General features: G+C 55.4%; 1 protein-coding gene across 13 annotated transcripts in view; it reads right to left on the reverse strand.

The window, feature by feature from the left end:
• Positions 1-15,598, reverse strand: part of IMPDH1 (inosine monophosphate dehydrogenase 1) — a 30,639-nt gene extending 15,041 nt beyond the window's left edge. For 4 of the 13 annotated variants that reach the window (XR_012334061.1, XR_012334063.1, XR_012334062.1 and 1 more), the window contains exons 1-15: positions 15,389-15,593; positions 11,199-11,297; positions 9,057-9,105; positions 5,980-6,149; positions 5,802-5,922; positions 5,584-5,658; positions 5,070-5,276; positions 4,831-4,918; positions 3,800-3,999; positions 3,065-3,155; positions 2,743-2,838; positions 1,612-1,755; positions 1,372-1,516; positions 929-1,072; positions 704-787 (exon numbers count right to left, since the gene is read on the reverse strand). Coding sequence is in view for 10 of the 13 variants with exons in the window: in XM_033863204.2 (XP_033719095.1) it covers positions 704-787; positions 929-1,072; positions 1,372-1,516; positions 1,612-1,755; positions 2,743-2,838; positions 3,065-3,155; positions 3,800-3,999; positions 4,831-4,918; positions 5,070-5,276; positions 5,584-5,658; positions 5,802-5,922; positions 5,980-6,149; positions 9,057-9,105; positions 11,199-11,297; positions 15,389-15,558 (1,883 nt within the window). In the remaining 3 variants the exon portion in view is untranslated. Of the gene's footprint in view, positions 1-117; positions 135-703; positions 788-928; positions 1,073-1,371; positions 1,517-1,611; positions 1,756-2,742; positions 2,839-3,064; positions 3,156-3,799; positions 4,000-4,830; positions 4,919-5,069; positions 5,277-5,583; positions 5,659-5,801; positions 5,923-5,979; positions 6,150-7,402; positions 7,724-9,056; positions 9,106-11,198; positions 11,298-15,388 lie in introns of those variants that run through there. The other 9 variants (XM_073809901.1, XM_073809902.1, XM_073809903.1 and 6 more) reach the window with 9 other exon arrangements.
• Between the last annotated feature and the right edge of the window lie 8,699 nt (positions 15,599-24,297).

The raw sequence follows: 24,297 nt of genomic DNA on the forward strand, positions 1-24,297 counted from the left end.
CATGTCCCATGATTACACCCCAGCACGCCCCCAACCCAACGCCCCGCCCCAGCCCAGGCCCCACCCAGACTGCCCCTGCTCTACTCTACGCCTGGCCCGGGCAGCGCGGTTACTTACACGGCAGAAAGGTATAGCTACGGGAGGATGGGGCAGAAAGAGACACAGGTTAGATGCCCGCCTATGCCTGGGGGGACAGGCCCTCTCGACCAGGGCGGGGCCGCATGCCTGCAACTACTGCTGCCAACTAGCACTGCCCCCGCCCACGGTCGCCCCAGCGCCGGCCCTGGCATCTGTCTCTCTGCCCTTCTCCCCTCCAAGGGCTCATGCCCCCAGCCTCCAACTGCCTGCCTGGTGCCGCCACCAGCCAGAGCCCAGCACCGCCAGCCCCTGCCACCAGCCACCAAGCTTCTGAGCAAGCAAGGGCTGGGAAGCCCAGGAGGGGCTGGAGGCCGCATCTCCCATGCCCGGCTCGGGGGAGGTGCCCGAGGGGATGGGAGGGCCTGCCTGCGTGGGGACTAAAGGACAGGGTTCAGGGTGGGCTGGGCCCTGTAGGAGGGGGTGATGGGGGTCATCCTGCAGCAGCCTCCATCCCTGGTGCAGATGGTCCTCGGGGTCCCTGAGACCTCGGCTCAGCCTCTGAACCACGGCCCCACCTGCCTGACCCAGTGCCAGCCAGCTGGGGCAAGGAGGCTGCCACACTTACGAGTGCAGGCCGTGGACACCACCCTCGATCTGAGCTGACATGGTCCGCTTCTCAAACTTGAGCTCTCCTGAGTACATCATGGACCTGCAGGCAGGGAAGTGGTGCAGGTCAGGGGCACCAAGGGTGGAGGAGAGAGAGAGAGAGAGAAAGGAAATGGGAAATACGGGGGCGCCAGGAGCCTCCCTGATGCCCCCCACCCGCTGCCCCTCTAGTCGTAGCACTCACCGCAGGACAGACAGGCTACGGGCACCGATATCCTGGCAGCCATGCTGGATGCCCGCTATGAGGTAGGGCACGAACTTCTGAATGGAGCCTTTGTCCTGGATAGAGCCCGAGACGCCCTGCGCGATCTTCACCTTATCTCCCTCGCTGCACGGAAGGCGGGAAGACTGAGCCCCGCCACCGTGGCTCAGGGGACCCCACCCCACCTCTCGAGGGTACCAGCAGAGGGGCTACCACCCAGAAGGACCCCCAAAGCCGCCACTCCCTGGGCTACAGCATAAATAAGCATGGATTCCGAGTGAGGTGGCCCCGGCGCCATCCCAGGTCTGCAACGGGCCCTGTGCCTGGGGTTCCAGAACTGTGGCATGGAGACTGGGTGCCACCTTGGGCAGCCAGAGGCTCGGGTGGACCTGCAGGGCTGGGAGCTGATCTGCCCGAAGTAGCACCTGAAGTAGCGCTTCTGGCTGCCGCTGCACTTCTCCATGGCGTCCAGCGAGCCCATGCCCCGGTACTTCTTGAGCCTCACGCCATCCGAGAAGAAGTACTCGCCGGGGGCCTCCGTGGTGGCAGCGAGCAGGGAGCCCATCATCACTGCAGTGGTCGGGGGGTCAGCGCCTCTAGCCCCATGGCCCTCCCAACCGCCCCCCCACCGGCCTGCCCGATCCCCGGCAGACCTGCCCCCTCACCTGTGGAGGCACCAAGGGCCAGGGCCTTGACCACATGCCCCACGGTCTGGATGCCACCATCGGCTATGACTGGCACCCCGAAGCGCCGGGCGTACTCAGCCACCTTGTACACGGCAGTGCCCTGGGGCCGACCACAGGCCATCACTGGGGACAGTACACAAGATGAAGGCGTCAAGAGCAAGGGGAGCCAGGTGCAGTACAGGCCCCTTTCTCCTTGTGCCCTGCCTCCACTTGGGAGAAGGGACAGGGCTGGACGTTAATGTGGCAGAAACATAAGTGGCAGCAAATAACACCAGGGGAGCGCACTCCAGGAACCTGGACCGCCCCACCTACGAGAGCACTACGGGGACTCCGGCGGCAGCATCAGCACTGGCCTCAGCCTCACCTCTCTCCAGGCACTAGTTCCCTTACAAAGTTACTAGAGTTAGGTATTCACAGCCTCCTTTGGGATATTGGCTTGCATTTCTTTAAGTTTAATTGTCCAAGGTCCTTAAGTGTTACATTTCTAAGCGAGAATTCTAAGGAACCAGCACTTATCTAAGGATGGATGCAAGGCTGGATAAAGGAGAAAAGAAGACTTCTCTGGTGGTACCTTTGTTTGTTTTGTTCTTATTGCACCCCAAGGTTTAGAACAACGCCCGACACACAGTAGGTCCTCAATTAACATCTGTTAATTTGTGGAGAAGGCCCACATCTCACCTCAGGGGTCAGCTAATGCGAAGGTAGACAGTTAAAAGCAGAGGCTTAGAGACCAAAGTGGGAAGATGTTTTGGGCAGAGAAGACCAAATGGGTCATTCAGCGTTTGGGAGACACGACCAGACATGACCAAGGGGCCAGATACACCAGTCTTGGGCCTGCAGATTGGACTTCCTTGACCAGAATCTGAGAAGCAGACTGGCACACACCCCAAACTCACGGTAGCCTCATCTTACACCTGCCTCCCCCCAAGTCAGTGGGCTAGACAGGCAGAGTCTGAGCCTGGGTCACCCCTGAACCCACTATCCCAGAAAGGGGCCTGGCTGAGTGAGCACTCCGCGTGCATCTGTGGAGCGAGACTGAGGCCCCAGGGCCTGTGGAGGGCGACTGGGGTGTTCTAAGTGGCAGTCGCTCACTCTCCTACTGACACCCACCTTCCTGGGTGATGCAGATGGAGCCGCAGCCCATGCCCACACGTAGCCCGTCCACACCAGCATCAATCAGGTTCTTGGCCTGAGCTGCTGTCACCACTGGGGGGGAGGGGGAGTGGGAGAGGAGGAACAGTGTGAGGATGGGTTGCCCCTGCCCTGCCCGGGGGCTTCCTGGGACCCCAGTCTACACCTCCCCTTCACCTACTGTGACCAAAGCCCATTCATTCAGCTCCCTGCCCCTCCATGCCAAGAGCGATGCCATCACCAGGGAATGCCAAAGGACAGAGAAAGGTTACACAGTGAGGGGGCAAGGGCCAGCACTCACCATTCCCCCCAATCACCTGGAGGCGGGGGTACTTCTGCTTGATGTAGTGCACCATGGCGATCTGATACACAGAGTTCCCTTGGGATGAGTCCTGTGAGAAGGGGGACAGGAAAGCTTAGGCTTGGGGGCTGACAATCCTCACTGAGGGAGGGGGTCTTAAGTGGACAAATCCTGAAATTGTATCAAAGATACATGAGAACACACCTTTGTGTTTTTCTGGGAAGACAATGGACAGTTCTCGGCCGAGTCTCAAAGGGGCCTGCCTTCCCCCAAAGGTTAAGCACCCCTAACATACAGTCTCACAGCAGACAAAGCCTTTTCATACCCACAATATGGACTGGTTCTCACAGAAAAGAGATGGTGCCTGCGGTCGTATCCACTTCCCACCAACTCACGAACCAAACAGAATTACTTAACCTGTTGAGCCTCGGTTTCCCCCTGTGACAAGTGGGCATGGTGATCGTACCTCAGGGGGCTGTTGTGAGGACTGAGTTCATCTGCATAAACGCCTTAGTGCAGCGCCTGGCAAGTGGGAGGTGCTCACTGAATGTGAGTGGTAACTACTAGGGCCAAGTTATGAGCGCGAAGGGCCCCCAGAGGGGTCCCAGTTTGTTCTGAGCTGTCAGAGTACCAGCGACCCTCTCAGTTCTGACCCCGGGCTTAATTAGCGGTGAACCTGGTCTTCATAAGCCTCAACTCTACTGAACAGCCCCTGCTCCAGGGCAGTGTCCGTACCAGCACTATGACGTCGGCGCCCGCCTGGGTGAGCAGGTCCAGGCGGTATTTGTCATCCTCACGGGTGCCCACGGCCGCCCCGCACAGCAGCTGCTTGTGGGAATCCTTGGAGGCCAGAGGGTAGTCCCGGTTCTTCTTCAGGTCAGTGCGGGCAATGATGGCCACTAACTCATCTCGATCATTGACAATGGGCAGCTTCCCTGACAAGGAACGCAGGGGTGAATTGAAGGAGCAGGCTTCTGAGGGTGGGGTAGGGGGATAGTGAGAATGAAAATGGACCAGGCCAGAGATTCCACTGCAGTACCCAAACCAACCACTAGGTGACAGCACCCACCCAGGAAGCGCTCCTAGGGACCTGGCTCTCTGCCCAAGGAACAGGAAGCAAAGAAACCCAGTTCCTGGAGCTCTTCCTGCCCTGTGGCCTAGCCAGGCTCAGTGGGCAGCCCCTGAGCACTGGCAGCCTTTCCCCTGAAGGGCCACAGGCCACAGCGGTCAAAAAACTCCTAGCTAGGGCACAAACACGAGGCTATCCTGCAGGGAGGAACGTGTGTCCTGCCCAACACCACCCCAGAAAACAATCCAGTACGGGCCAGGGGAGCATTTCCCAGTAGGTCCCACAGGGACCTAATGAATATTATGTCAACAGCCTCAATGTCAAATAAATTTAACCACAAGACTTCTCAGAGCCTTTGATAAAGTAACGTACAATTCTTTATGCAAGATGGGGAATACAGAAAAGCAGCATTTTTCAGACTTATAAGAACACGGAGCCCTTTTTTCATGAGTGTTTCACAGGACTAGTCGTTTTGGGAAATATACTGTGAAGATGCCAAATAAGGGATGGGCTTTCCTGAGCCAGGAAAAAGACCTCAGAAGTCACGCTCCAGCCTGACATCATTCAAACCTTCCCTGAGGCCCAGCCTAGTTGCAGGGACAACCTGCAAGGCTGTGAAGGAACAGGGGGCTCTGGGGTACAGGGAGCCGGGCTGGGGGAGCGGGGGGTCTTGCATTTTCCGCCTCCTCCCTGGTACCTTTCTTGCTACGCTGCAGGATCTCGTTTGCCTCTTTCAATGTCACACCCGCTGGAGCCACCACCAGCTCATTCCGCGGTGTCATCACCTGTGGGGCAAGGAACATTTGCCTGCAGGTTGGCAGGTGAGAGAGAAGGGAGCCAGGCCTCCCTCTGGTCCCTGGTCACAGGCACCGGCCTGAGGCCCCGGGATGTGCGGTCCTCTCTGCCCCAGCCATGCTCTCCCTGCCCCGCGGGTACCTCACTGAGGAGGGTGGTGTGGTCCTTCTCGGCGAGGAAGTCGATGTCTCGGGAGGTGACAATGCCCACCAGCTTGCTGCCCATGGTGCCCGTCTCAGTGATGGGGATGCCAGAGAAGCCATGCCGGATCTTGGCCTCTAGCACGTCACCCACGGTGTGCGAGGGGCTCAGCACCACAGGGTCCGTGATGAAGCCCTGTTCAAACTTCTGCGGGCAGAGACAGGGGAAGGAAAAGGCTGGAAGAAAGCTGGAGGTGTGTACAGTCTGGCCACAGGGGGCCGAGGGTCTCCTGGCTGTGCCACAGGGGAGCCAGGGCCCGCCATGGGGCAAGAGGCCAGTGGGGAAACGAGGGCTGAGCCCTGCGCTCCCACTGTGGAGAAGGGCAGACAACACCCCACAGCCACCAGCCAGGGAGCGCACCGGCCCGCAGAGCTGGCAATGGGAGGTTGGGAGGGCCTGTGAGGCGGAGGCTGCCAGAGGGCATCTTCTTTCTCATGACGGGCCTGGTACTCGCCTTGACCTTTCGCACCTCGTTGGCCTGGAACTCTGGAGTGCAGTTGTGGTGAATGAAACCGATACCGCCCATCAGCTGGGGTTGAAGGGAAGAATGGTCAGAGCCAGGGGGCCAACCCTCCTCACTCTGCAAACCCCGCCTCTGATTCCAATTCCTCCTGACGCCCACCCCACTTGGTCCTCTTGGCCCTGGGGTCCCCACCCGGGTGCTCAACTCACAGCCATGGCGATGGCCATGTCAGCCTCTGTCACAGTGTCCATGGGGGAGGAGATGAGTGGCGTCTTCAGCGTGATCTTCCGAGTCAGGGCTGAAGTCAGGTCCTGAAGGTGGAGACACAGGCTATGTGAAAAGTTTTATCATTCATTTGACAGACATTTACTGAGCTGCTATATGTACCTGGCACCAGGACAGGCCCTGGGCATACAGCAGTGAGCAAGGTGCCTGAGGTCTCTGCTACCTCTTCCAGAGCTTATACTCGGAAGGAAAAATGACACACACGAAACGTGCACGAGGCGATTCCAGTTGGGGTGATGGCTCCAAAGGCAACAAACGAGGCAAAGTGACCACTGGAGAAAGAATGTGGGGATTAGGGAAACCTCTTTCCTGGGAGGCGACAGATGAAAACTAATCAAGAGAAAGTCCCCAAAGAGGGACTGTTGTTTCAGGCTGAGGGAGCTGTGTGTGAAACCCCGCCTCTGATCCCAATTCTCCCTGAGGTGCGTTTAAGAAAGAAAAAGCTAGTAGAGTGGAGGGAAGGGAAAGAGGCGGGAGCTGAGGGCTCAGAGGCAGGGGGCAGGTCAAGGATATGCAGCCTTGAAAGGAGCCTGCATTCAATTTTGAGATGAGAATCCACTGGAGGGCCTCAGGCGGAGGAGAGACATGATCTGATTTAAAGAGGTCACTCGGGTTCCGATGTGGGGATGGGATTCTAGGTGACCAGGCCTGAAACAGAGAGACCACCAGGGAGGCTGCTGACAGGTCCAGGTGGGAGATGCTGGGCACTGGGAATGTGGAGGCGTGGGAAGCAGTCTATTAGACATCCAATCCAGGGGAATAGGTGACTAAGGGTCTGCAGCTCAAGGGAGAGCTCAGGACTGCAAGGATTTTCAGGAAGCATTTGCCTGTGAGTGGCAGCCAAGGCCAGATCACAGATTCCTCTGAGAGTCAGGCCAACAGCTGTGGATCCTAGCCCTCAAAACTCTCAGACACAGACTTTGCTATATAATTTTTTGGAGACACAAAGGCCCCTGCGGTCCATTCCCAGACCCTGGCTGAGAACCCTGGCCCTGCAGTCTAGAAAACTGCCCCTTTTCCTCTCTGATCCTAGCACAGGAGAAGAGCCACAGCCTCCTGACATGGGCCATAGGACAGGGAGACCCTTGACGGCCAGGGGGGCTTCTCCCATCCCTCTCTTCCTTGCACCCTGCCCAGAATCTGGCACAAAGCCAGGGTGCTCAGAAACGGAACAGCCAAACCAAGAAGGCTTCCTGGCTGCTGTCACAAGGGGAATATATCCAGAATAGTCCTCATTTCCCCCTGAAAAAGCTCTCTGGGTCAGCACTGGCTACACAGGCTGGACATGAGCTTCCCCAACGTATAAGTGATCCAGGGACACTCGGGCCCTCTGGCATTTCATGAGAATCAGACCTGAATACATATCAATGATAACAGCAACAGAAAAACTTTTTTTTTAATGTGTATTAATTTATGATAGAATAGTCTAACTTTTCCATGAAATGACTTACACCCATCAGTATTAGCCCCTGGGCTCCTGTAGGTTTGTCATATGTTAACTGTGTAAAGGACATTGGTCATTCACCTGGTTTATTGCTGAGCCCCTCCAGTTAAGGGAGGCACTGTTTCCTTGTATTTGTCCACAACCTAACTTCTTCTTTTTTTTTTTAAACCTCATCTCTTTTTCTTTTTTTTAATGTTTTTAATTTTATTTATTTATTTCTGGCTGTGTTGAGTCTTCGTTGCCGTGTACAGGCTTTCTCTAGTTGTGGTGAGCAGGGGCTGCTCTTTGTTGCAGTGTGTGGGCTTCTCATTGCGGTGGCTTCTCTTGTTGCAGAGCACAGGATCTAGGCACATGGGCCTCAGCAGTTGTGGCGCGCAGGCTCAGTAGTTGTGGTGCGCAGGCTCAGTAGTTGTGGTTCACGGGCTCAGTAGTTGTGGCGCACGGGCTTAGTTGCTCCGCGGCATGTGGGATCCTCCCAGACCAGGGCTCGAATCTGTGTCCCCTGCATTGGCAGGCAGATTCTTAACCACTGTGCCACCGGGGAAGCCCCACAATCTAACTTCTTCAAACCCTCTTGCCAGTTCTTATATATCATGGATCCACAGACAAGTCTGTCCACCTCTTCCAAAGTCTCCATAATCTTACTGGCTTCTATGATGTCTTTGCTTAGCACTTCAGACAAAATCCAGTAAGTAATAAAGCAGCCACACACACGTGCATGCCCACCTCCTCCCTGGGCCATCCCCCCCCGCCCCGCGGTACGCGGGCCTCTCACTGCTGTGGCCTCTCCCATTGCAAAGCACAGGCTCCGGACGCGCAGGCTCAGTGGCCATGGCTCACGGGCCCAGCCGCTCCACAGCACGTGGGATCCTCCCGGACCGGGGCACGAACCCACGTCCCCTGCATCGGCAGGTGGACCCCCAACCACTGCGCCACCAGGGAAGCCCCTCTCTGGGCCTTTTTGAACCTCACCTCAGGCTCTGTCAGTGAGCCCTCTGGCCTCAGGCCAGGCCCACCCCTCAGGATATCCCCAAATCCCCATAGCTGCCTCTAACCCATTAGGCATAATCCACTGACTGTGCCAGTTTCTCTGACAGCACTGAAGGTTACATCCACCACATTCCCAAGAAAAGTCTCTCCCGGGAATTCCCTGGTGGTCCAGTGGTTAGGACTCTGCGCTCTCACTGCTGAGGGTCCGGGTTCAATCCCTGGTTGGGGAACTAAGATCCCACAAGCTGCAAAAGAGGCAAGGTGTAGCTTTTTAAAAAAAGAAAAGTCGGGCTTCCCTGGTGGCGCAGTGGTTAAGAATCTGCCTGCCAGTTCAGGAGACACGGGTTCAAGCCCCGGTCCGGGAAGATCCTACATGCCATGGAGCAACTAAGCCCGAGCGCCACAACTACTGAGCCTGTGCTCTAGAGCCTGCGAGCCACAACTACTCAAGCCCACGTGCCACAACTACTGAAGCCCGCACACCTAGAGCTTGTGCTCTGCAACAAGAGAAGCCACCGCAATGAGAAGCCCATGCACCACAACGAAGAGTAGCCCCTGCTCACCGCAATTAGGGAAAGCCCGCGCGCACAGCAATGAAGACCCAACACAGAAAGGAAGAAAGGAAGGAAGAAAGGAAGAAAGAAAGAAAGAAAAAGTCTCTTCCACACCCCGCCCTTGAGCAAGAGATCAGCCTCTGGCACCACATACACAGCCCCTCTACCCCATCAGTGGAAGAGGTACTCACCACCTCATCAGCTGTGAAGTCTATGAATCCTGGGAGAATCAGGAAATCGCTGTGAAGAGAGGAGAGTGACTGTTCCTGGGTGAGGAGGGGTCCCTGAAAAGGGCAGGGCCTGCCATGCCAGGGGAAGCAGCATGGGGGTGGGGAGACGGGCAGAGCCTCTGAGCCCCGTGCCATGTCAGGACTGAACCACCCTCATGCCCCTCGCTAGCATCTTGTCGACTTTAGCCCAGAGAGCTAGAGCCAAAGGCAGCGTAAGCTCTGTGGTCCTAGGGCGCCACCAAGGCAGTGGGCCCCAAATGTCCATTGCCTTCAGGGCTCAGAGTTCGTCTAGGAACCTAGATGTTCCCATAATGCTGCACACAGCAGATATGGTGCCTGCCCTTGAAAACTTCTCGATCTTGAGAGGGGGAGACAATAAATAAACACACAATATACCTGAGAACAGTTTAGTAGGGCAGCATGGCATGCACACCACACAGCACAGGACAAGCTGCACAGCCCAGTGCCAGGGCTGCTGAGTCACACACGGTTCAGAACAGCACAGAGGGACCCCAGGGGGCTGAGTGCGGGGCATGTTCTGACAGAGCAGGCATTGCTAAAGGTTTGCCCAGTTGGACGGGAGCAGCCAACAGACATGGCCTGGGATGGGAAAGGGGAGGAAGGGGCCTTATAGTTAGGACCAGGACGCTGGGGGCCCAGCCAAAGCACGGCAGTGGCCAACACTAGCGCGGAAAGGGAATGCAGGCCTGCATGGGTAAGGCAAAGCACAGTGTCACTGCCCAGGAGCCCTGACACGTTCAATTTCCCTGAAATCACAGGGCCTAGACAGACACAACCAAAAGCAAATGCCACATGGTGTTCAGGAACACCCCCAACCAGACTAAGCAAAGCCATCGGGCACCCCAGGGCAGGAAGGAAAAGCTACGGGGTGGACGGGAGGGGTGGGGTCTTTAATTTGCCCCAAGGCCTAGAACAATTTCCCTAGGAGACTCCACAGAAACTATATCATAGATACTCTATCCCCCCTCATCAAAGACCACCAAAGAAATAAAGAATCTTCACTGCCCCTGTCCCTTCACACCCCTTCTTCTGTACAGTGAAGAGGCCTCTGTGGCTCACTTAGAGGCAGGGAAGAAATGCTGGAGTCTGGGCCTCTCGGCATTTTCTAGGTATTGTATACACCCCTCACCTGGCCCACACCCCAGCTACTCTGACAAGGAAGAGGAGACACTCCTCAGGAGTGACTGGGTATCCTGGTGTCCAGGGAAACCGCCTGCCAAGCAGGAGTGCTTACAGGCAAAGGCAGGAACTGGCAGGAGACGGGGCAGGGATGCTCTTGGCTCACCAGCATCCTCACTCCACCCCAGTCCCAGGTCCTGATGCTCTTTCCTGGCATCACAGTCCTGCAGCCAACAGAAGAGCTAGTGCCAGGCCTGCAGCCAACAGGACAACGGGCCCAGGGCCCACGGAAAAGCACGTTACGCCAGAGGCAAATGGATAGGTCTTGTCCTCCTCAAAAATCCTGGGTGAGGTGGGCTTGGGTGGGTGATAGTCCAAGAATACTCATGGCCGGGGGGCACCAGTACTAACTTGTAGGCAGCCAGGGGCACAAGTGGAAAGACGGCTGGACCGGACGGTGGAAAAAAAGAGCCATCCCAACTGCCCAGCTGGGCATCTCCTGGGGGCAACACCCAAGCAGCTGCCTTAGCTGGGCTCCAGGGCCCCCTCTGCCCTCGTGGTGACGCTGGGAGTTGAGAGGGTGTCGTGGACCAAGGTCTGGGAAAAGTCTCCATTACTCCCACATCTCGCGTTCCCACACGCCCCAAGGCCCCTCCATGCGGCCAAGATGCCCGTGAGAGGAGGAAGTGGGCAGGCCGGACCCGGATCTAGCCAGAAACGGGGCATGGCACCGAGGGCCGCGATGTCGCTGTGCCACGTCCGTCTGCTCTCGGCGCGGGCCGCCTTCCTTCCCTTGCCCAGCCCTCCTCCCCCGCCCCCCGCCCAAGTCGCTCGAATCGGGCCGGGGACGCGGGCGTCACCAAGGGGGGAGCTGTGCACGTGCAGGGCCGGGGCCGGGAACGGGGGGGGATCACGGCGCGTTAGTGCGCGCACCCAGGTAGGGCCGAGGCCCCCAGCGCTTACTTGTAGGTGAGGCCGTCGGCGTTGGCGAACAGCTGCTGCGCAGTGAGCCCATCCTCGGGCACGTAACCGGTGCCGCCGCTGATCAGGTAGTCCGCCATGCTGCCAGAAAACACCGCGACCCGACATAAACACCCGCGCGGGCCACCCCGCTACCGCTGCTGCCGCTGCTGCTACTGCTGACGCCGCGCCACGGCCACGCTGCCGCCGCGGGCAGGGAGGGCCGGGGGCGGGGGCTGCGGCAGCGGCGGGGCGGGCCCAGGGCGCCGCCCTCCCCTCCCGCCCCTCCCCCGGGAGCCCGCCGCCTCCTCCGCCCGGAACAGCACAAAGAGCCCCGCGGAGCCCGGCCCAGCAGCCGCCGCCGCGCGCACGCCCAGGACCGCCTGCAGTGGCACAGCGGCCACTCGGGACCGGGGCGGGGGAGGACGTGTGGACCCAACGGGAGGAGGGGGCTGAGCCAGGCCGGGACACGCCCCCTCCACCGCCCCACGTCCCGCCTCCTAGGCTCCCAGCAGCGCCTCCCCCACGCCCGCCAGCATCCTGGGCCACCCCAAGCCATACGACCCCGCCGGCCTGAGTCTCCCCTGGCCCTACTCCCCAGCCCCAAGGTTACCTCTCACACGGTTTACCTTTCCCAAGACTAAGGCTCAGACTTTAACCAGGGCCTGGAGCCCTGAGGAACTGGTTTGGGCTGACAGCTCCCCAACGCAGCAGTTTGAGGTTGTACCCTCCGGGCAGTGCACCCGCCAGTGCTCCCCACAACCGGGCATCAGTCCTACGGGTCAGGCACCCTTAACAATGACAATCCCTGACCTTTGGGTGGCCTTGGAGCCCTCTGCAGTTTACAGGCGTTTTTCATAAATGATCACATTTACTCTACAATCTACTAATTGCCAATTATTAGGTGTCCCACCCCACCCCTGCTTTACAGATGCAAAACCTACAGTTCAGGAGGGGTTGGAGACAGGTACTACCCCTGATCCAATGCTTCAGTCTTACGTCCTGTCTCATCCCCAGATCAAAAAGTAGTGTGGATACCGTAGGTTTTAACCCCAGAGGGGAAAGTTTGCTTTTATTTGGGAGGGTAGCGTGGTGGGAAGGTGAGGGAGGATCACAGGCCTGGCCTAGGCAAGTATGTATACATATAAATTAGGGCAGAGGCTAGGGAAGTTTTGAGAATTTCCCAAAGCAGACATTTGGTGGCCCTGGATGCCCAGCAAGACCCAGATTTCTACATGAAGGTAGTAAGATCAGGTAGCAAGTTGATTCACATGGGAGGAGGTGGGGTGTCAGCGGGCAGACCCTCCCTCTTTGCGTGACCAGAACTACTAACGCTACTGCCTGACCAGAAGCCAGAAAGTGATTTCCACCCCTCCCCCACACCCTCTGCCCCAGGCCCAAATGCCTCGCTCTCCTCCCTCTGTCCTCCTATGGTCCCTACGGCTCATTTCTCGGTGAAGTGAGGGAAAGCCGGGCCAGGGACACAGTCCTCTCTCTGGCAAGGCGGCTGTCTGTGGTACTCCTTCCATCCCCAGCCCTCGAGGCTGGGTTTGTTTACCTCTCACCAGTGTGGTGGCAGCTAGGCCCAAGGGAAACTCCCTGGGATGCCCAGCCCCCCCAGTGACGCCCGGGGACCCTGCCAGGAAGACACAGCCTGTTCCATCTGTGTGCAGAGGGGAGGGGAGGCTTCCCACAGAGCTGGGGTGATGAGGCCTGTGAGGCTGAGAGTGCTGCAGGGGGCTCACAGATGTCCACAGTGCCCTCTTTCTTACTGGGGGGGACCAGAAAAATCACAGGCGCCCAACCTTCCCTCTCCACCCAGGGAGCCCCAAGGAGGCTCCTGATGGGGGCCTCTGGAGGCCCTCTGGTGTTGAGAAGGGGGGAGAGGGCCTGCTGGGGTTCTTTGCTGAGTGGGGATTGGGGCCAACTTGCTAGGGATGCCTGGGACGTACTTGATCCCTCAGCACTCACAGACTCATCCGGAGGGCCTGAGCCATATGGGGAGGAGGGTTATCCTGAGGGGACCAGCACTAGGACCTCCTACCGGCCACCTGGAGGCAGAGCAGTGAGACCAGCCACAGAAAGCACCTGGCCACTCAGGGCTGTCCTGGGCACCTTTCTAGCCATAGAAGGATGGGGCTAGGATAGCATTGCAGGCACAGCACACGGGCTACCCCTGTGGTCTCCCTGGGTCTCTGAGGGACCTGCCCTGGGTCACTATCTCCTGCAACTAGGGTACTATTCAGGGTTCCACCAGGGCTGGGGCCCAGGACAGCAGCTGGGTTCTGCCATCTCAGTTGACCTTAGCATGACACCTGCCCCAGTGTAGAACTCAGAACCAGAGGAGGAGGCTGCCAGGCTGAGTTGTGGGGAGAGTCCTCTTCCTGGCGGCCACAGACCTCACAGCCCCATACCCGTCTCCTCCTGCTTTGACCTGTGTCAGGGCTCCTCATTACTCTAAGCTGCTGAGCTCAGCCCTGGGTTAGGCTGTCCTCTTCCAGAAACTGTTAATCCCCCCCCAGCTTTCCTCCTCCCTCTTCCTGATCTTCCCCCCCCCCCCCGCTGCTTCCTCCATGGGGAGGAGACACCAGGCAACCAGTGGCCTCCTCAGCTCGAGGAAGGGCTGTTGGTCCCCTGAGGCTCCACACCTAGCAGCTGCGAGGGCAACGGAACAGAACAGACCCAAGCCCCTTCAAGCCCCTTCCTTAGGACAGGGGGGGCACCCATAACCAGGCAGGGAGCCCAGAGGTCTCTTTCTAGTCTGGGGCTATTTGAAGGGACAAGATTTCAAAACACTTCCGAGGGGAGAGGTGGGGTGGGGGAGTGCTAATAACACTGTTGACCTGGGTTAGGGGACATAGCTTGCCCAAGTTCAAGCCAGAGAGCAATAACTCTGGCCTCAGACCTAGACTTCTCACGGAACCCTGTCCTCTTCCCACAGCTTTAAGCTAGTGATGGCAGATGGAGGTCTAGCCAGCAGGTTTTGAATCTCATTACACCACCTGGCTGGGTCTCAGGTTTTACACAGACTCTTCAGAGTCTGGTGGGGGTGTGGGGATAGTACAGGTGCAGAAGTACAATCTGGAGAAGGGATGCTCCTGGTGTTCTGAAATGATACTTTTGCAATACCTTCTCCAACCAAGGCACTGCTTCCATCAAGGTCCCGTGTGCCCCAGCACACTCTCTCACCTCCTGTAGCTTCTCTCTACTGCCCTGGACCCTGAGCCCCAGTAGCTGGATTTCTAGGATGGGAGGAAGGATACAGTTGCCAGAACCACCGTCAATTCTAGAGAGCCAGCCTGCGGGGGCAGGAGGGGCCAGCCTTCACCCAGCAGCCCCTTAAGCCGTTAAAAGTTCTTACATAAGAGGCCAACCCCTGGGCAGAGCTGCAGGGCTAATTCCCCCAGACCACCGCCCACCCCACCCCCCCAAACCCAGCTTCCAGGTCACCTCCCCAAGCTGCTGAGCACCAACAGATGGGACAGGGAAAGAAGTCCAAATCCTCTGGACCGGAAGGACAGTGGGATTGCATTTCAAGCTGCGATACAATCCAGAGATTAGCCACTGTCTCCTTTTCAGTCAGTCCCCTGGGGCCCAGATCAACACCTCCATTCTTCCTCCAGTGACCCTAACAGACCCCAGCAGGGTAAGGGCAGAGGGGGTTTTGAATCTTAGGAGAGACCCTGGGGTGAGCTGCACTGGCCGCCTCATCAGACCTCAGTGAATGGTGAGGAGGGGACGGTGTCCTCACTCGACTCCGAGGAGGCCCTCCATCTGGACACCTACACCTGCCAGGAAGACTCTGAAGATAGTTCTAGGAGGAAACGGCTAAGGAGCAGTAAGCAAAGTTGGACATGGACTCCAATACGCTCGGTTTGAACCCCAGGAGTTGGAGCCACCTGGCTCAGGTGTGTAGTTGAGGTCAGATCCAGGACTAAAATTTTAGGGATCGTTCTTCCGACCTGCTCCCCGGTGCAACACAGCACTGAACCTTTTCCACACTGCCCGCCTGCATCCCCCAACCAAAGCTGGGTGCGGGGCATCTGAGCCCGGTTTCAGGAAGTGAGAGCTTGAGGCGGTAAGAAGGCATGGGTGGTGGGACCTACTCTTCCCCTCCCCCGCAGCGCTGCCTGGTTCCCAGAGCCGCCGCGCCCGCCCCGGATGCGCCCCGCGCGCTCTGCCCTGGGCGTCACCTCTCAGGCTCGTAGCCGGCCTGCAGCAGGCGGGCGCTGTACCGCTGCGCCGCCGTCTCGTGTCCCGGGTGCTGCCGGGCTCCGGGCTCCGGAACATCGGCGGCTCCGCCTCCCTGCAGCGGCGGTGGGAGCGGCCCCGACCCGGCTGGCGGAGCGCGCGGCTCCTCCATGCGGACGCCGCGGCTCAGGGCGGGTGGGCGGGAGCCCCTCCGCCTAGAGGCTCCCCGGCCCGGGCTAGGGAGTGAGCGCAGCCCAGTCTGGTCCGGGGAAGGGGCGGGGCCGCCGAGGCGGGGCCTGCGTGCCGGGGGCGGGACTCGAGTGCCGGGGACCTGGTCGCTCGCGGGAGGGAGTCCGCTGGGCTTTCCGCGCTGGCAATGCTCTCCCACCGGCCACTCTACGCGGCTGCCCAGATTCAGCTCGTCTCTCCCATCCCCGGATCAGCCACAGGATACTGGGAGACGGAAGTGGAACTGCAGAGGACCTCCACCCTTTCCCGCCGTCCAGACCTTCCAGTTTCTCCTGGCCCCTTCTAAGGAAAACCAGAAAAGAGCGCAGAGTATTATCAGAGGCCAGAGTTTTCTTCGCGTCTTGTGTGGGCGCCTCTGCCTCTTGCGAACGAAGGCACGGTCCTTTGAATCGCCTCCTACTGGCCAGCCGCAGACCTACCTTGCTAGGGCAAGATAGGCGGGGAGATTATCCATCTTCCTTTGCCTACTGCCCCCTTTGCCTGCTCAACACACTCCTTTAGACAGGAGGAAAACAGATTTTCCTTAGCCCTTACCTGCCACTACGTGAGGAAAGAACAAATAAGACTGCAGGCTCCTTAAGGAAAAGGGCCTTCTCTTCCCTTGCCTGGGGTACCCCATAACCAGGGAGTGGGGTTGAGCACACAGGTGCTCAAACTTCTTCATCTACTGACTAGAAAGCATACTTTTTCCACTTTCATAATTGTTATGACTAGCAACAGTGATTGAGCACCTAGCAGAGTTGGCAAGTAAGAGTCCTTGCCCTCGGGCAATTTCTTTAAGGAGACAGAATAGATAGAAAATAAACAGTTGACAATTCTCATACTATATATTTTTTTTCACAAAAATCTGACAATCTGAGGGAGCAAATGGTAAACGACTGTGGGCTAAGATGCATTTTAAGGAGGCAGAGTTAAGGAGCAGACTTTTCAGCAACTATTTCACAAAGGAAATTGAATTTACACAATGGTAAGATCTTGGATTTTATCCTGCCTGGTACCTTTTCCTATACATGTACACACCCACTCCCCAGATTCGAGATCAAAACAATTTCTCTAACAGCTCAGCCACACGTGAATGCCATTATAGACAATTATTTTTGCTACAGCCTGAATGTTTGTGTTTCCTCAAAAGTCATATATTGAGGCCACTGTCACCTTCTGATATGGCCCACACTCTGTCTGTGGAGTGTGTTTCTCTCTAAATAAATCCACTTCTGGGCTTCCCTGGTGGCGCAGTGGTTGAGAGTCCGCCTGCCAATGCAGGGGACACGGGTTCGTGCCCCGGTCCGGGAATATCCCACATGCCGCGGAGCGGCTGGGCCCGTGAGCCGTGGCCGCTGAGCCTGCGCGTCCGGAGCCTGTGCTCCGCAGCGGGAGAGGCCACAACAGTGAGAGGCCCGCGTACCGCAAAAAAAAAAAAAAAAAAAAAAAAAAAAAGATTATTACCATGTTCCTGCAGGTATCGCAAAGAGGCAAGGGTAGACTAAGACTAATCTAAATTGTATGCAGTGATAAAGTCATTTTTCTGGTCCCTATTTGTGAACTGATCATTCTAGACACAGAAAGAGCCAAAACACAGGTTTATGACTGTAAACAGGAGAGGTAGTATATCAAAGATGACTGGGATTGGCAGTTAGGTGGGCCTTGGTCCAAATCTGTGTTTCTTACATATATTATATTATATATAATTTTTATATATATAATTCTTATATAATTACCAAAGTCACAATCTCTCTCTGAGCCTCAGTTTCCTCATCTTTCAAATGGAGTTACAATATGTATCTCATAAGGTTGCTTTGCCATTAGTGAGATAACACAGGTAAACTTCCCGGCTCACGGTAGGCTCTTAATAAACAGAATGATTATTTTAAGCTAAGTAAGCTGTGGCTAAGTTCTACACTTTTGACCCACAACTAAATGCAATGTATTATAATTTCTATTACATATTCATTCAATAAATGCTCATTGGGCACCTCCTATGTGCCAACTGGGAGTGCATGCTGAACAAGATGGTCATTGTCTCTGCTGCCGTGGGCCTTAACGTCCCCTGGGGCAGAAAGACAAACAGGCAGTGGGAGTACAATGTGCAGAGGGTTCTGACAGGGAAGGACCCCTCTCCACACAGCCCAGACTCCTGGGCAACACACAGAACATAGCCAGTTGTTCTGAGAAATAAATGAGTCAGGGTCCGCTTCAAAGATCCCTGGAGGTAGGCAGAATATGAAAAATAAATGACACACACATACATGGTGAGTGGGCCCCGGCAGTGACTGAGACCTGGTCTCACTTACAGAGTGGCTCTGTCTTTTCTCCAGAGTTTGTTGGCTACAAATGAGATTTACCAGCAAACTATTCATTAAAACAATCACATAACCTGAGGGCCTCAGTGTGTCATATGAAGGGATTTTACCCGTAGTAATTTCTAGACCGTGGTTCTCAGGACATTTGTGATGTCTGGGGACATTTCTGAATGTCATAACTAAGGGGGGGGAGGGAGTATATTACTGGTGTCTGGTGAGTAGAGGCCAGAGATGCTGCTAAACTCCTACAGTGCATGAGACAGCCCTTCACAACAAAGAATTATCCAGTCCCAATGTCAGTAGTTGATATTGAGAGACTCTGGTCCAGAGGAACTATTTGAAGAAATGGGAACAAAAGAAAAACTACTTAATTTTCCTAAAGCCACAGGACAATGGACTGTTTTGGCTTTTTGTACGTGAAAGAGTTATGTATCCTCACGGGGCCTCCTCATCTGAGAAATGAGAGTATTAGATTTGATCTTGTAGGAAGTCCTTTCCAGTTTGAAAGTTTATGAATCAAATACATTTATAGGATTAGGATGCAATTAACATGGGGCTATAAGATTGAGGGATGGTGGTCAGTCCAGGTGCTAGTGTGTCTGCATTTCTTTACCTTCCAGACTTCCTGAAGTCAGGTGCATAGTCCATTCATCAAAAACGTATGGAATGAGGGCTTCCCTGATGGAGCAGTGGTTAAGAATCCTCCTGCCCTTCCCTCGTGGTTCAGTGGTTAAGAATCCGCCTGCCAGTGCAGGAGAGACGGGTTCGAGCCCTGGTCCGGGAAGATCCCACATGCCGCGGAGCAACTAAGCCCGTGTGCCAAAACTACTGAGCCCCTGTGCCACAACTACTGAAGCCTGCACGCCTAGAGCCCGTGCTCCCAACAAGAGAAGCCACCACAATGAGAAGCCTGCGCTCAGCAACGAAGAGTAGCCCCCACTCACCGCAACTAGAGGAAGCCCGCACACAGCAACGAAGACCCAACGCAGCCAAAAATAAATAAAATTTTTTAAATTACATTTTTAAAAATGTATGGAATGAGGGATTTCCCTGGCCGTCCAGTGGTTAAGACTTTGCCTTCCAATGTAGGGGGTGCGGGTTCAATCCCTGGTCGATCCCACATGCCTCACGGCCAAAAAACTAAAACATAAACAGAAGCAATATTGTAACAAATTCAATAAAGACTTTAAAAATGGTCCACATAAAAAAAAATCTTTTAAAAAAATGTATGGAATGTGACTTCCCTGGCGGTCCAGTGGTACGACCCTGCGCTTCCACTACAAGGGGCATGAGTTCGGTTCAATCCCTGGTCAGGGAACTAAGATCCCGCATGCCAGTGCGGTGCAGCCAAAAAATAAAAAATGTATGGAACACCTATGGGCAAGGTGCTGTGCTTGGGTGTTAGAGGGGTGCAAAGAGGAATTAGACACAGCTCTTGCCCTAGAGTTACCTACAATGTAGGAGGGGGGGAAAAGCAAGGATAACTATAAGACCAAATCAAAGACCAAAATTAATTGAGTATATATGCATCAGACACTAGGATAGACCCTTGGCATACTTTTCTCATCAATCCTACTTCCCATTATTTATTATTTTTCAGGCAGGGAAACTGAGGCTCAGGCAGGGTAAGCAGCTTGTCCACAGGCAGAGAGCAATGATGGGTGGGACCCAGGAAAGGACCTGGGCCTGTTTCCTCCAACACCTGAGGCTTTAAATATCTTCCTAGTAACTCTCATCTTCTCTTCCCTCGTATAGAACCTGACACCATCAGCGGAGAATCTAATACAAGGTATATAGCCCATCGCAGGGGACTTCAAAAGATAGTTCAGATTATTTTATGATTCAGATTTTGATCTAAGTATCACTTGAAATAAGTGAAGTTTAGCGTGGAAATATTTTTATTGTGGGTTCCATTTATTATAACAAAGTTTCTGCAGTTGATAGAGCAAAGTTCCTTGCCAACAATTGTTCCTCAAGATCTGATGGTGGGAAGAAAGTGGACTGACCTTTTAGAAGCAAATATGAATATCTCCAACCCATAAAAGCATAACTTAGGCCAAAAGGTAGCTATGATAATAACTTCTACTTGCACTTTTAACATTTGTAAAGTGTGCATTGATTTGTTCAACAGATAATTATGGAGCACTTGAGGTGTATAATAGTGTGCTAGGCACATTAGGGCACACAAAGGAATCTAGCCTGGAAAATGAAATATTAAAAGCTAAATAACAATATAAAGTAATGGTTCCCAGCTGGGGACAGTTTTGTCCCCAGGGTTCATTTTGAGATGTCTGAAGACATGTTTTGGTTAGGGATGCTCCTGCGTGTTCTGGAATAATACGTATGCAATTGGTTTTTTTGGTTGTCACAGCCAGAGGGGTGCTATGGGCATCTAGTGGGTAGGGACCAGGGATGCTGCCGAAATCCTAAAATGCACAGGCTAACCCCTTACAACAAAGAGTTATCCAGCTCAAAATGTCAATAGCTCTGAGGTCGAGAATCCCCAATATAAAGCAATTACATTCTCGCTGGTAATGCCAACTATGTTTAGAGAAGTTGCAAGAAGAGACCCAATGCTACAGCTGGAGGAATCAGGGACGATTTCACAGAGGAGAAAGGACTTGCCTGGGTCTCTGAAGGAGTTAGGATTTAGGAAGGGAGGGGGCCTAGAGGGGACATTCTGAGGAGGGAATATTGCATGGGCGAAAGTGCTGAGGGTGAGGTGAACTAGGATGTTTTGGGAACAGTGAGCAGGCCATCCTGGATGGAGCATTACCTCCACTCCACAGTCTGGGGGTTGGGTCAGGCTGGTGGTGTCACATCTCCAGGTGACAGATGAGGAAACCAAAGCACAGAAAGCTTGAGAGCAGATCCTGTGATGGTCTCTGAGCTGGAGAAGAAGCCAGTCCTCCTGTTGCCCAGGCCCTGGGCTTTCTCCACCGTAGTCCCCCTCACCTGAGCCACGGTCCCACCCTGGACCGGTATCTGCCATGAGACGCATCACCCAAACAAAAGCTTCCTTCTGTCCTGAATCCAGCTGTCCTACTCTGGAAGATCACTATTTCTTTATCTGAAAGGACACCCTGTAGAAATCTAAACACACACACACTCACACACTTCCAAAGCCAGAAATGGAGAGAAAGGCTGGTAGAAAATGGAATCACGTTCTAAAGAACACAAACTCAAAATTAATAGTCAGTCAACAGACTAGTTGGGGGAAGAGCAGCCAGGTGCTCAATAGAAACAGAGCAGCTTCTGGCTGGCTGTGGTGCTGTCACATGGTCACCGTGCCCGGGAGAGGGGGGGCGGGGAAGCGGGGGGCAAGGAGCGGGGACAGGTAGGTCTTAGGTAGGTCTTCAGAGCAGATGAAATGGGGAGAAAATCTCACCTGGTGGAGGGAAAGGGAGAACCAGGAGTTTCCCACTCAGACACTCCGAGGAGACTAGACCAAGGTGCTGTGAGGACAAAGGCCAATGCTGATCTGAGGAGGGAGGGTCCAGGGTCCTGGGGAACCATCACAAATCCCCCTTCCTGAGTCTGTTCTGACCACCTGGAGTCTTTCCTCTCCAGTGTACATTTAGGGAAGAAAAGACCCAGAGGCAAAGCATCTGGGAACAGGGTCAGAAAAGGGTGAAAAGGAGAACAAAGGGCGGCTGTTCTAGGCTAGTTGAGATGATGCGGGGCCTGGGACTTGGGGAAAGCACCAAGTGGATTGCCAGGGGCAGCTACAGGCTTCACAGAGTCAAGGAATCATTCACCTGTGCCCTAAACATTGAGGAGGAGGGGGGTGAGGTCAGAGGAGAAGGAGCACGCTGGAGATTAGATGAGAGGTCCTGCGGGAGGCAGAGCCCCAAACCTGGGTCTCACTCCCACGCCTGCCGGCCATCCACATCCAAGGATGGGGTCCATGGGAGGAAGCGGGACCCCGGTGCCGGCATCATGACTCTTCTCCCTCACCCCTCCTTATCCCAGCTCTGGCCTCCAGGGCTTAAATAGATTGATAGCTTTGCCATGTGTCGCCCAGTTATTGATTGCTTTTGCATCTCCAGTGAGGATGAGGTTCTGGTCATGCAGGGTTGGTGCATGGGTGAGCGTGGAGCGTGGATTGGGGTGGTGGGTGGAGATCACTGGTCCAGGAAACATCTATGCCAAGAGCACAGCAACTCCTTGTGCCCACGCCCACAGCATCCTCTGCACTGGATCCCCACAGAGATGCCCTTCCCCTCACCCCCAGGGGCACAGGTGGCACCAAAATCCTGTCTTTGAGAACAGTCTGTCCACCCTCCCACGCTTTTAGTTCCAACCATTTCCCAGCCTGGCTGCATAAGAAAAATGTAAGCAATGTGCAGACTGCACTCTTCTCCTGCCCGGGCGAAGGCAGGCCCTGACATTATCACAGCCACAACAAACCCCGGCCTTCACCCCAACCCACTCCTGCCTCTTGCCCGGGGCTTGAGCAGAGGGACGCAGGGCACTGGTGGGGCCAGTTTGGGCCCAGGGTGTCAGGGCAGGCCCCCTACCCTGGTCACTGCATGGTGTGGCCTGGGGTGTGGCTACTGTGGGGCTTCTCAGTCCCCAGGGTGCTCCGAGGGAACCGAAGGCGGGAAGGGGATGATGTGCCCATCCAGGGAGGGAGGGTCATTGGGGATCAACTTTCCCAAGCTTGGAAAGAGACCCCTCCCTCCCTGCCTGCCAGCCCCTGCCTCTTGCCTCCTGCCAGGTCACAGTGGGCAGTGGGACAGAGGGCAGTGGAGAGAGGTGAATGGGGCCTCCACCTCCTCCTTGGACTGAAGGCCTGGATGTTGGGAGGCGGGGAGACAAGGGGGAGGGCCCAGTCACAGGAGTGGTAGCCCCAGGCCCACCTCACCTCCCCAAGCCTCCCTCCACCCCCAGGCATAGCCTCCCACTTGCCTAATCCGTCCACGGGTACCACTGGGAGTGTCATCTCCCCACCCTGCTCCCAGGCCTTGAGACCCTGCTGGCTCCCACAGGCTGTACTCCCTCCTGCCCCACCCACCCACTCTGTGACACTATGAGGGGATGCTTGGAGAGGAATCATCTGCTCTCCTGTTTCCACCCCTGCCCCCAAGTCCTCCAGCTCTGACCCCAACTCCGTCCTCAGGGTGAGGGCTGCCCAGGCTCCCTGCTGGAGGCTTGGGCCTCTTGGCAAATCCCCAGGGCCCCTTGCAGGCTTCAGCCCCACCTGGTTACCTGCAGGCAGGCCCTGTACCCACAGCACTGGCTTCCCCTCCCTTAGGTGCAGCTGGACCTCAGCCCAGAGCCGCTGGGGAGGCTAAGCCACCAAAGTACCCGGAAGGGCAGCTTGGGGGTGAGGTGGGGAGGCAACAGTTCTCCCCCTCAAAGGTACAGAGGTGGGCCTGAGGACCCCAGGCCAGGGTGAGAGCGTGCTGGGATGCCCTAGGCTCCTTCTCCCTCCATACACTGAAGAAAGGAAAAAGGGCGTTATATCTGCAGTGCTAAAATGCTGGGAGATACTGCCCTGTTTAGCTTCCAGCTAACAAAAAGAACCCTCCCAAGACTGAGAGCATATTTAGGAAGTGGTAAGGAAAGCTTCCATCACCACTGACCTGCAGCCTAGAAACCTGAGCCAGCTGGGGGAGGGACCCTGGAGCGGGGTGTCTGTGACAAGACCACCGAGCTCACTGGCAGTTCTGCCATTGCCACCCTGGCATGGGGCTGGCACGGGGAGTGAGTTCCTGGCACCTGGCCCCAGCCCTGGGCAGTGTGTCCCTAACATCGCGAGCAGGTGGGAGCCGCTGCGGCCACGCTGAACCAGGGCCTCTCTGCACGTGTGTGTCCACTCCCCGGCCCATCACACCTTGGCTTCTGCTTCCGGTAATTCATCATTTGTTTTTCTGAAGCTTGATTGTCATTGTGACGGAAGATATTAAACAAAAGGTGAGGTAACTAATGAAGTAAGTTACTTGAAAGAGGTTTGACAAATGTCAAGAGCTGCACATACACGTTATTATTCTTAGCGCTTCCAACCATCAAGCAGTGTCGTAAGTCCTTGCCAGACTCGGAGGGATCTGAGAGTTCATCTGATCCAACTCTCTCATTTTGCAGATGAAAAACGTGAGGCTCAGTGAAGTGGTCTCCCCAAGACCACATGGAGGGGTTCAGCCAGATCTAGTATCCTGGCAGGAGCTAACTGTCCACTGAGCATCCAACACTATGCTATACTTATATTAAATCATTCTACACGACAAACTATCAGGTTGAAATATTCATTTTATAGATGAGGAAACTGTCTGAGGAAGGGTTTTTTTTAAATAAATTTATTTATTTTATTTATTTATTTTTGGCTGCTTTGGGTCTTCATTGCTGCGTGCGGGCTTTTC

Source organism: Tursiops truncatus, chromosome 9 (genome assembly GCF_011762595.2).
Source record: "Tursiops truncatus isolate mTurTru1 chromosome 9, mTurTru1.mat.Y, whole genome shotgun sequence".
Taxonomy (NCBI): domain Eukaryota; kingdom Metazoa; phylum Chordata; class Mammalia; order Artiodactyla; family Delphinidae; genus Tursiops; species Tursiops truncatus.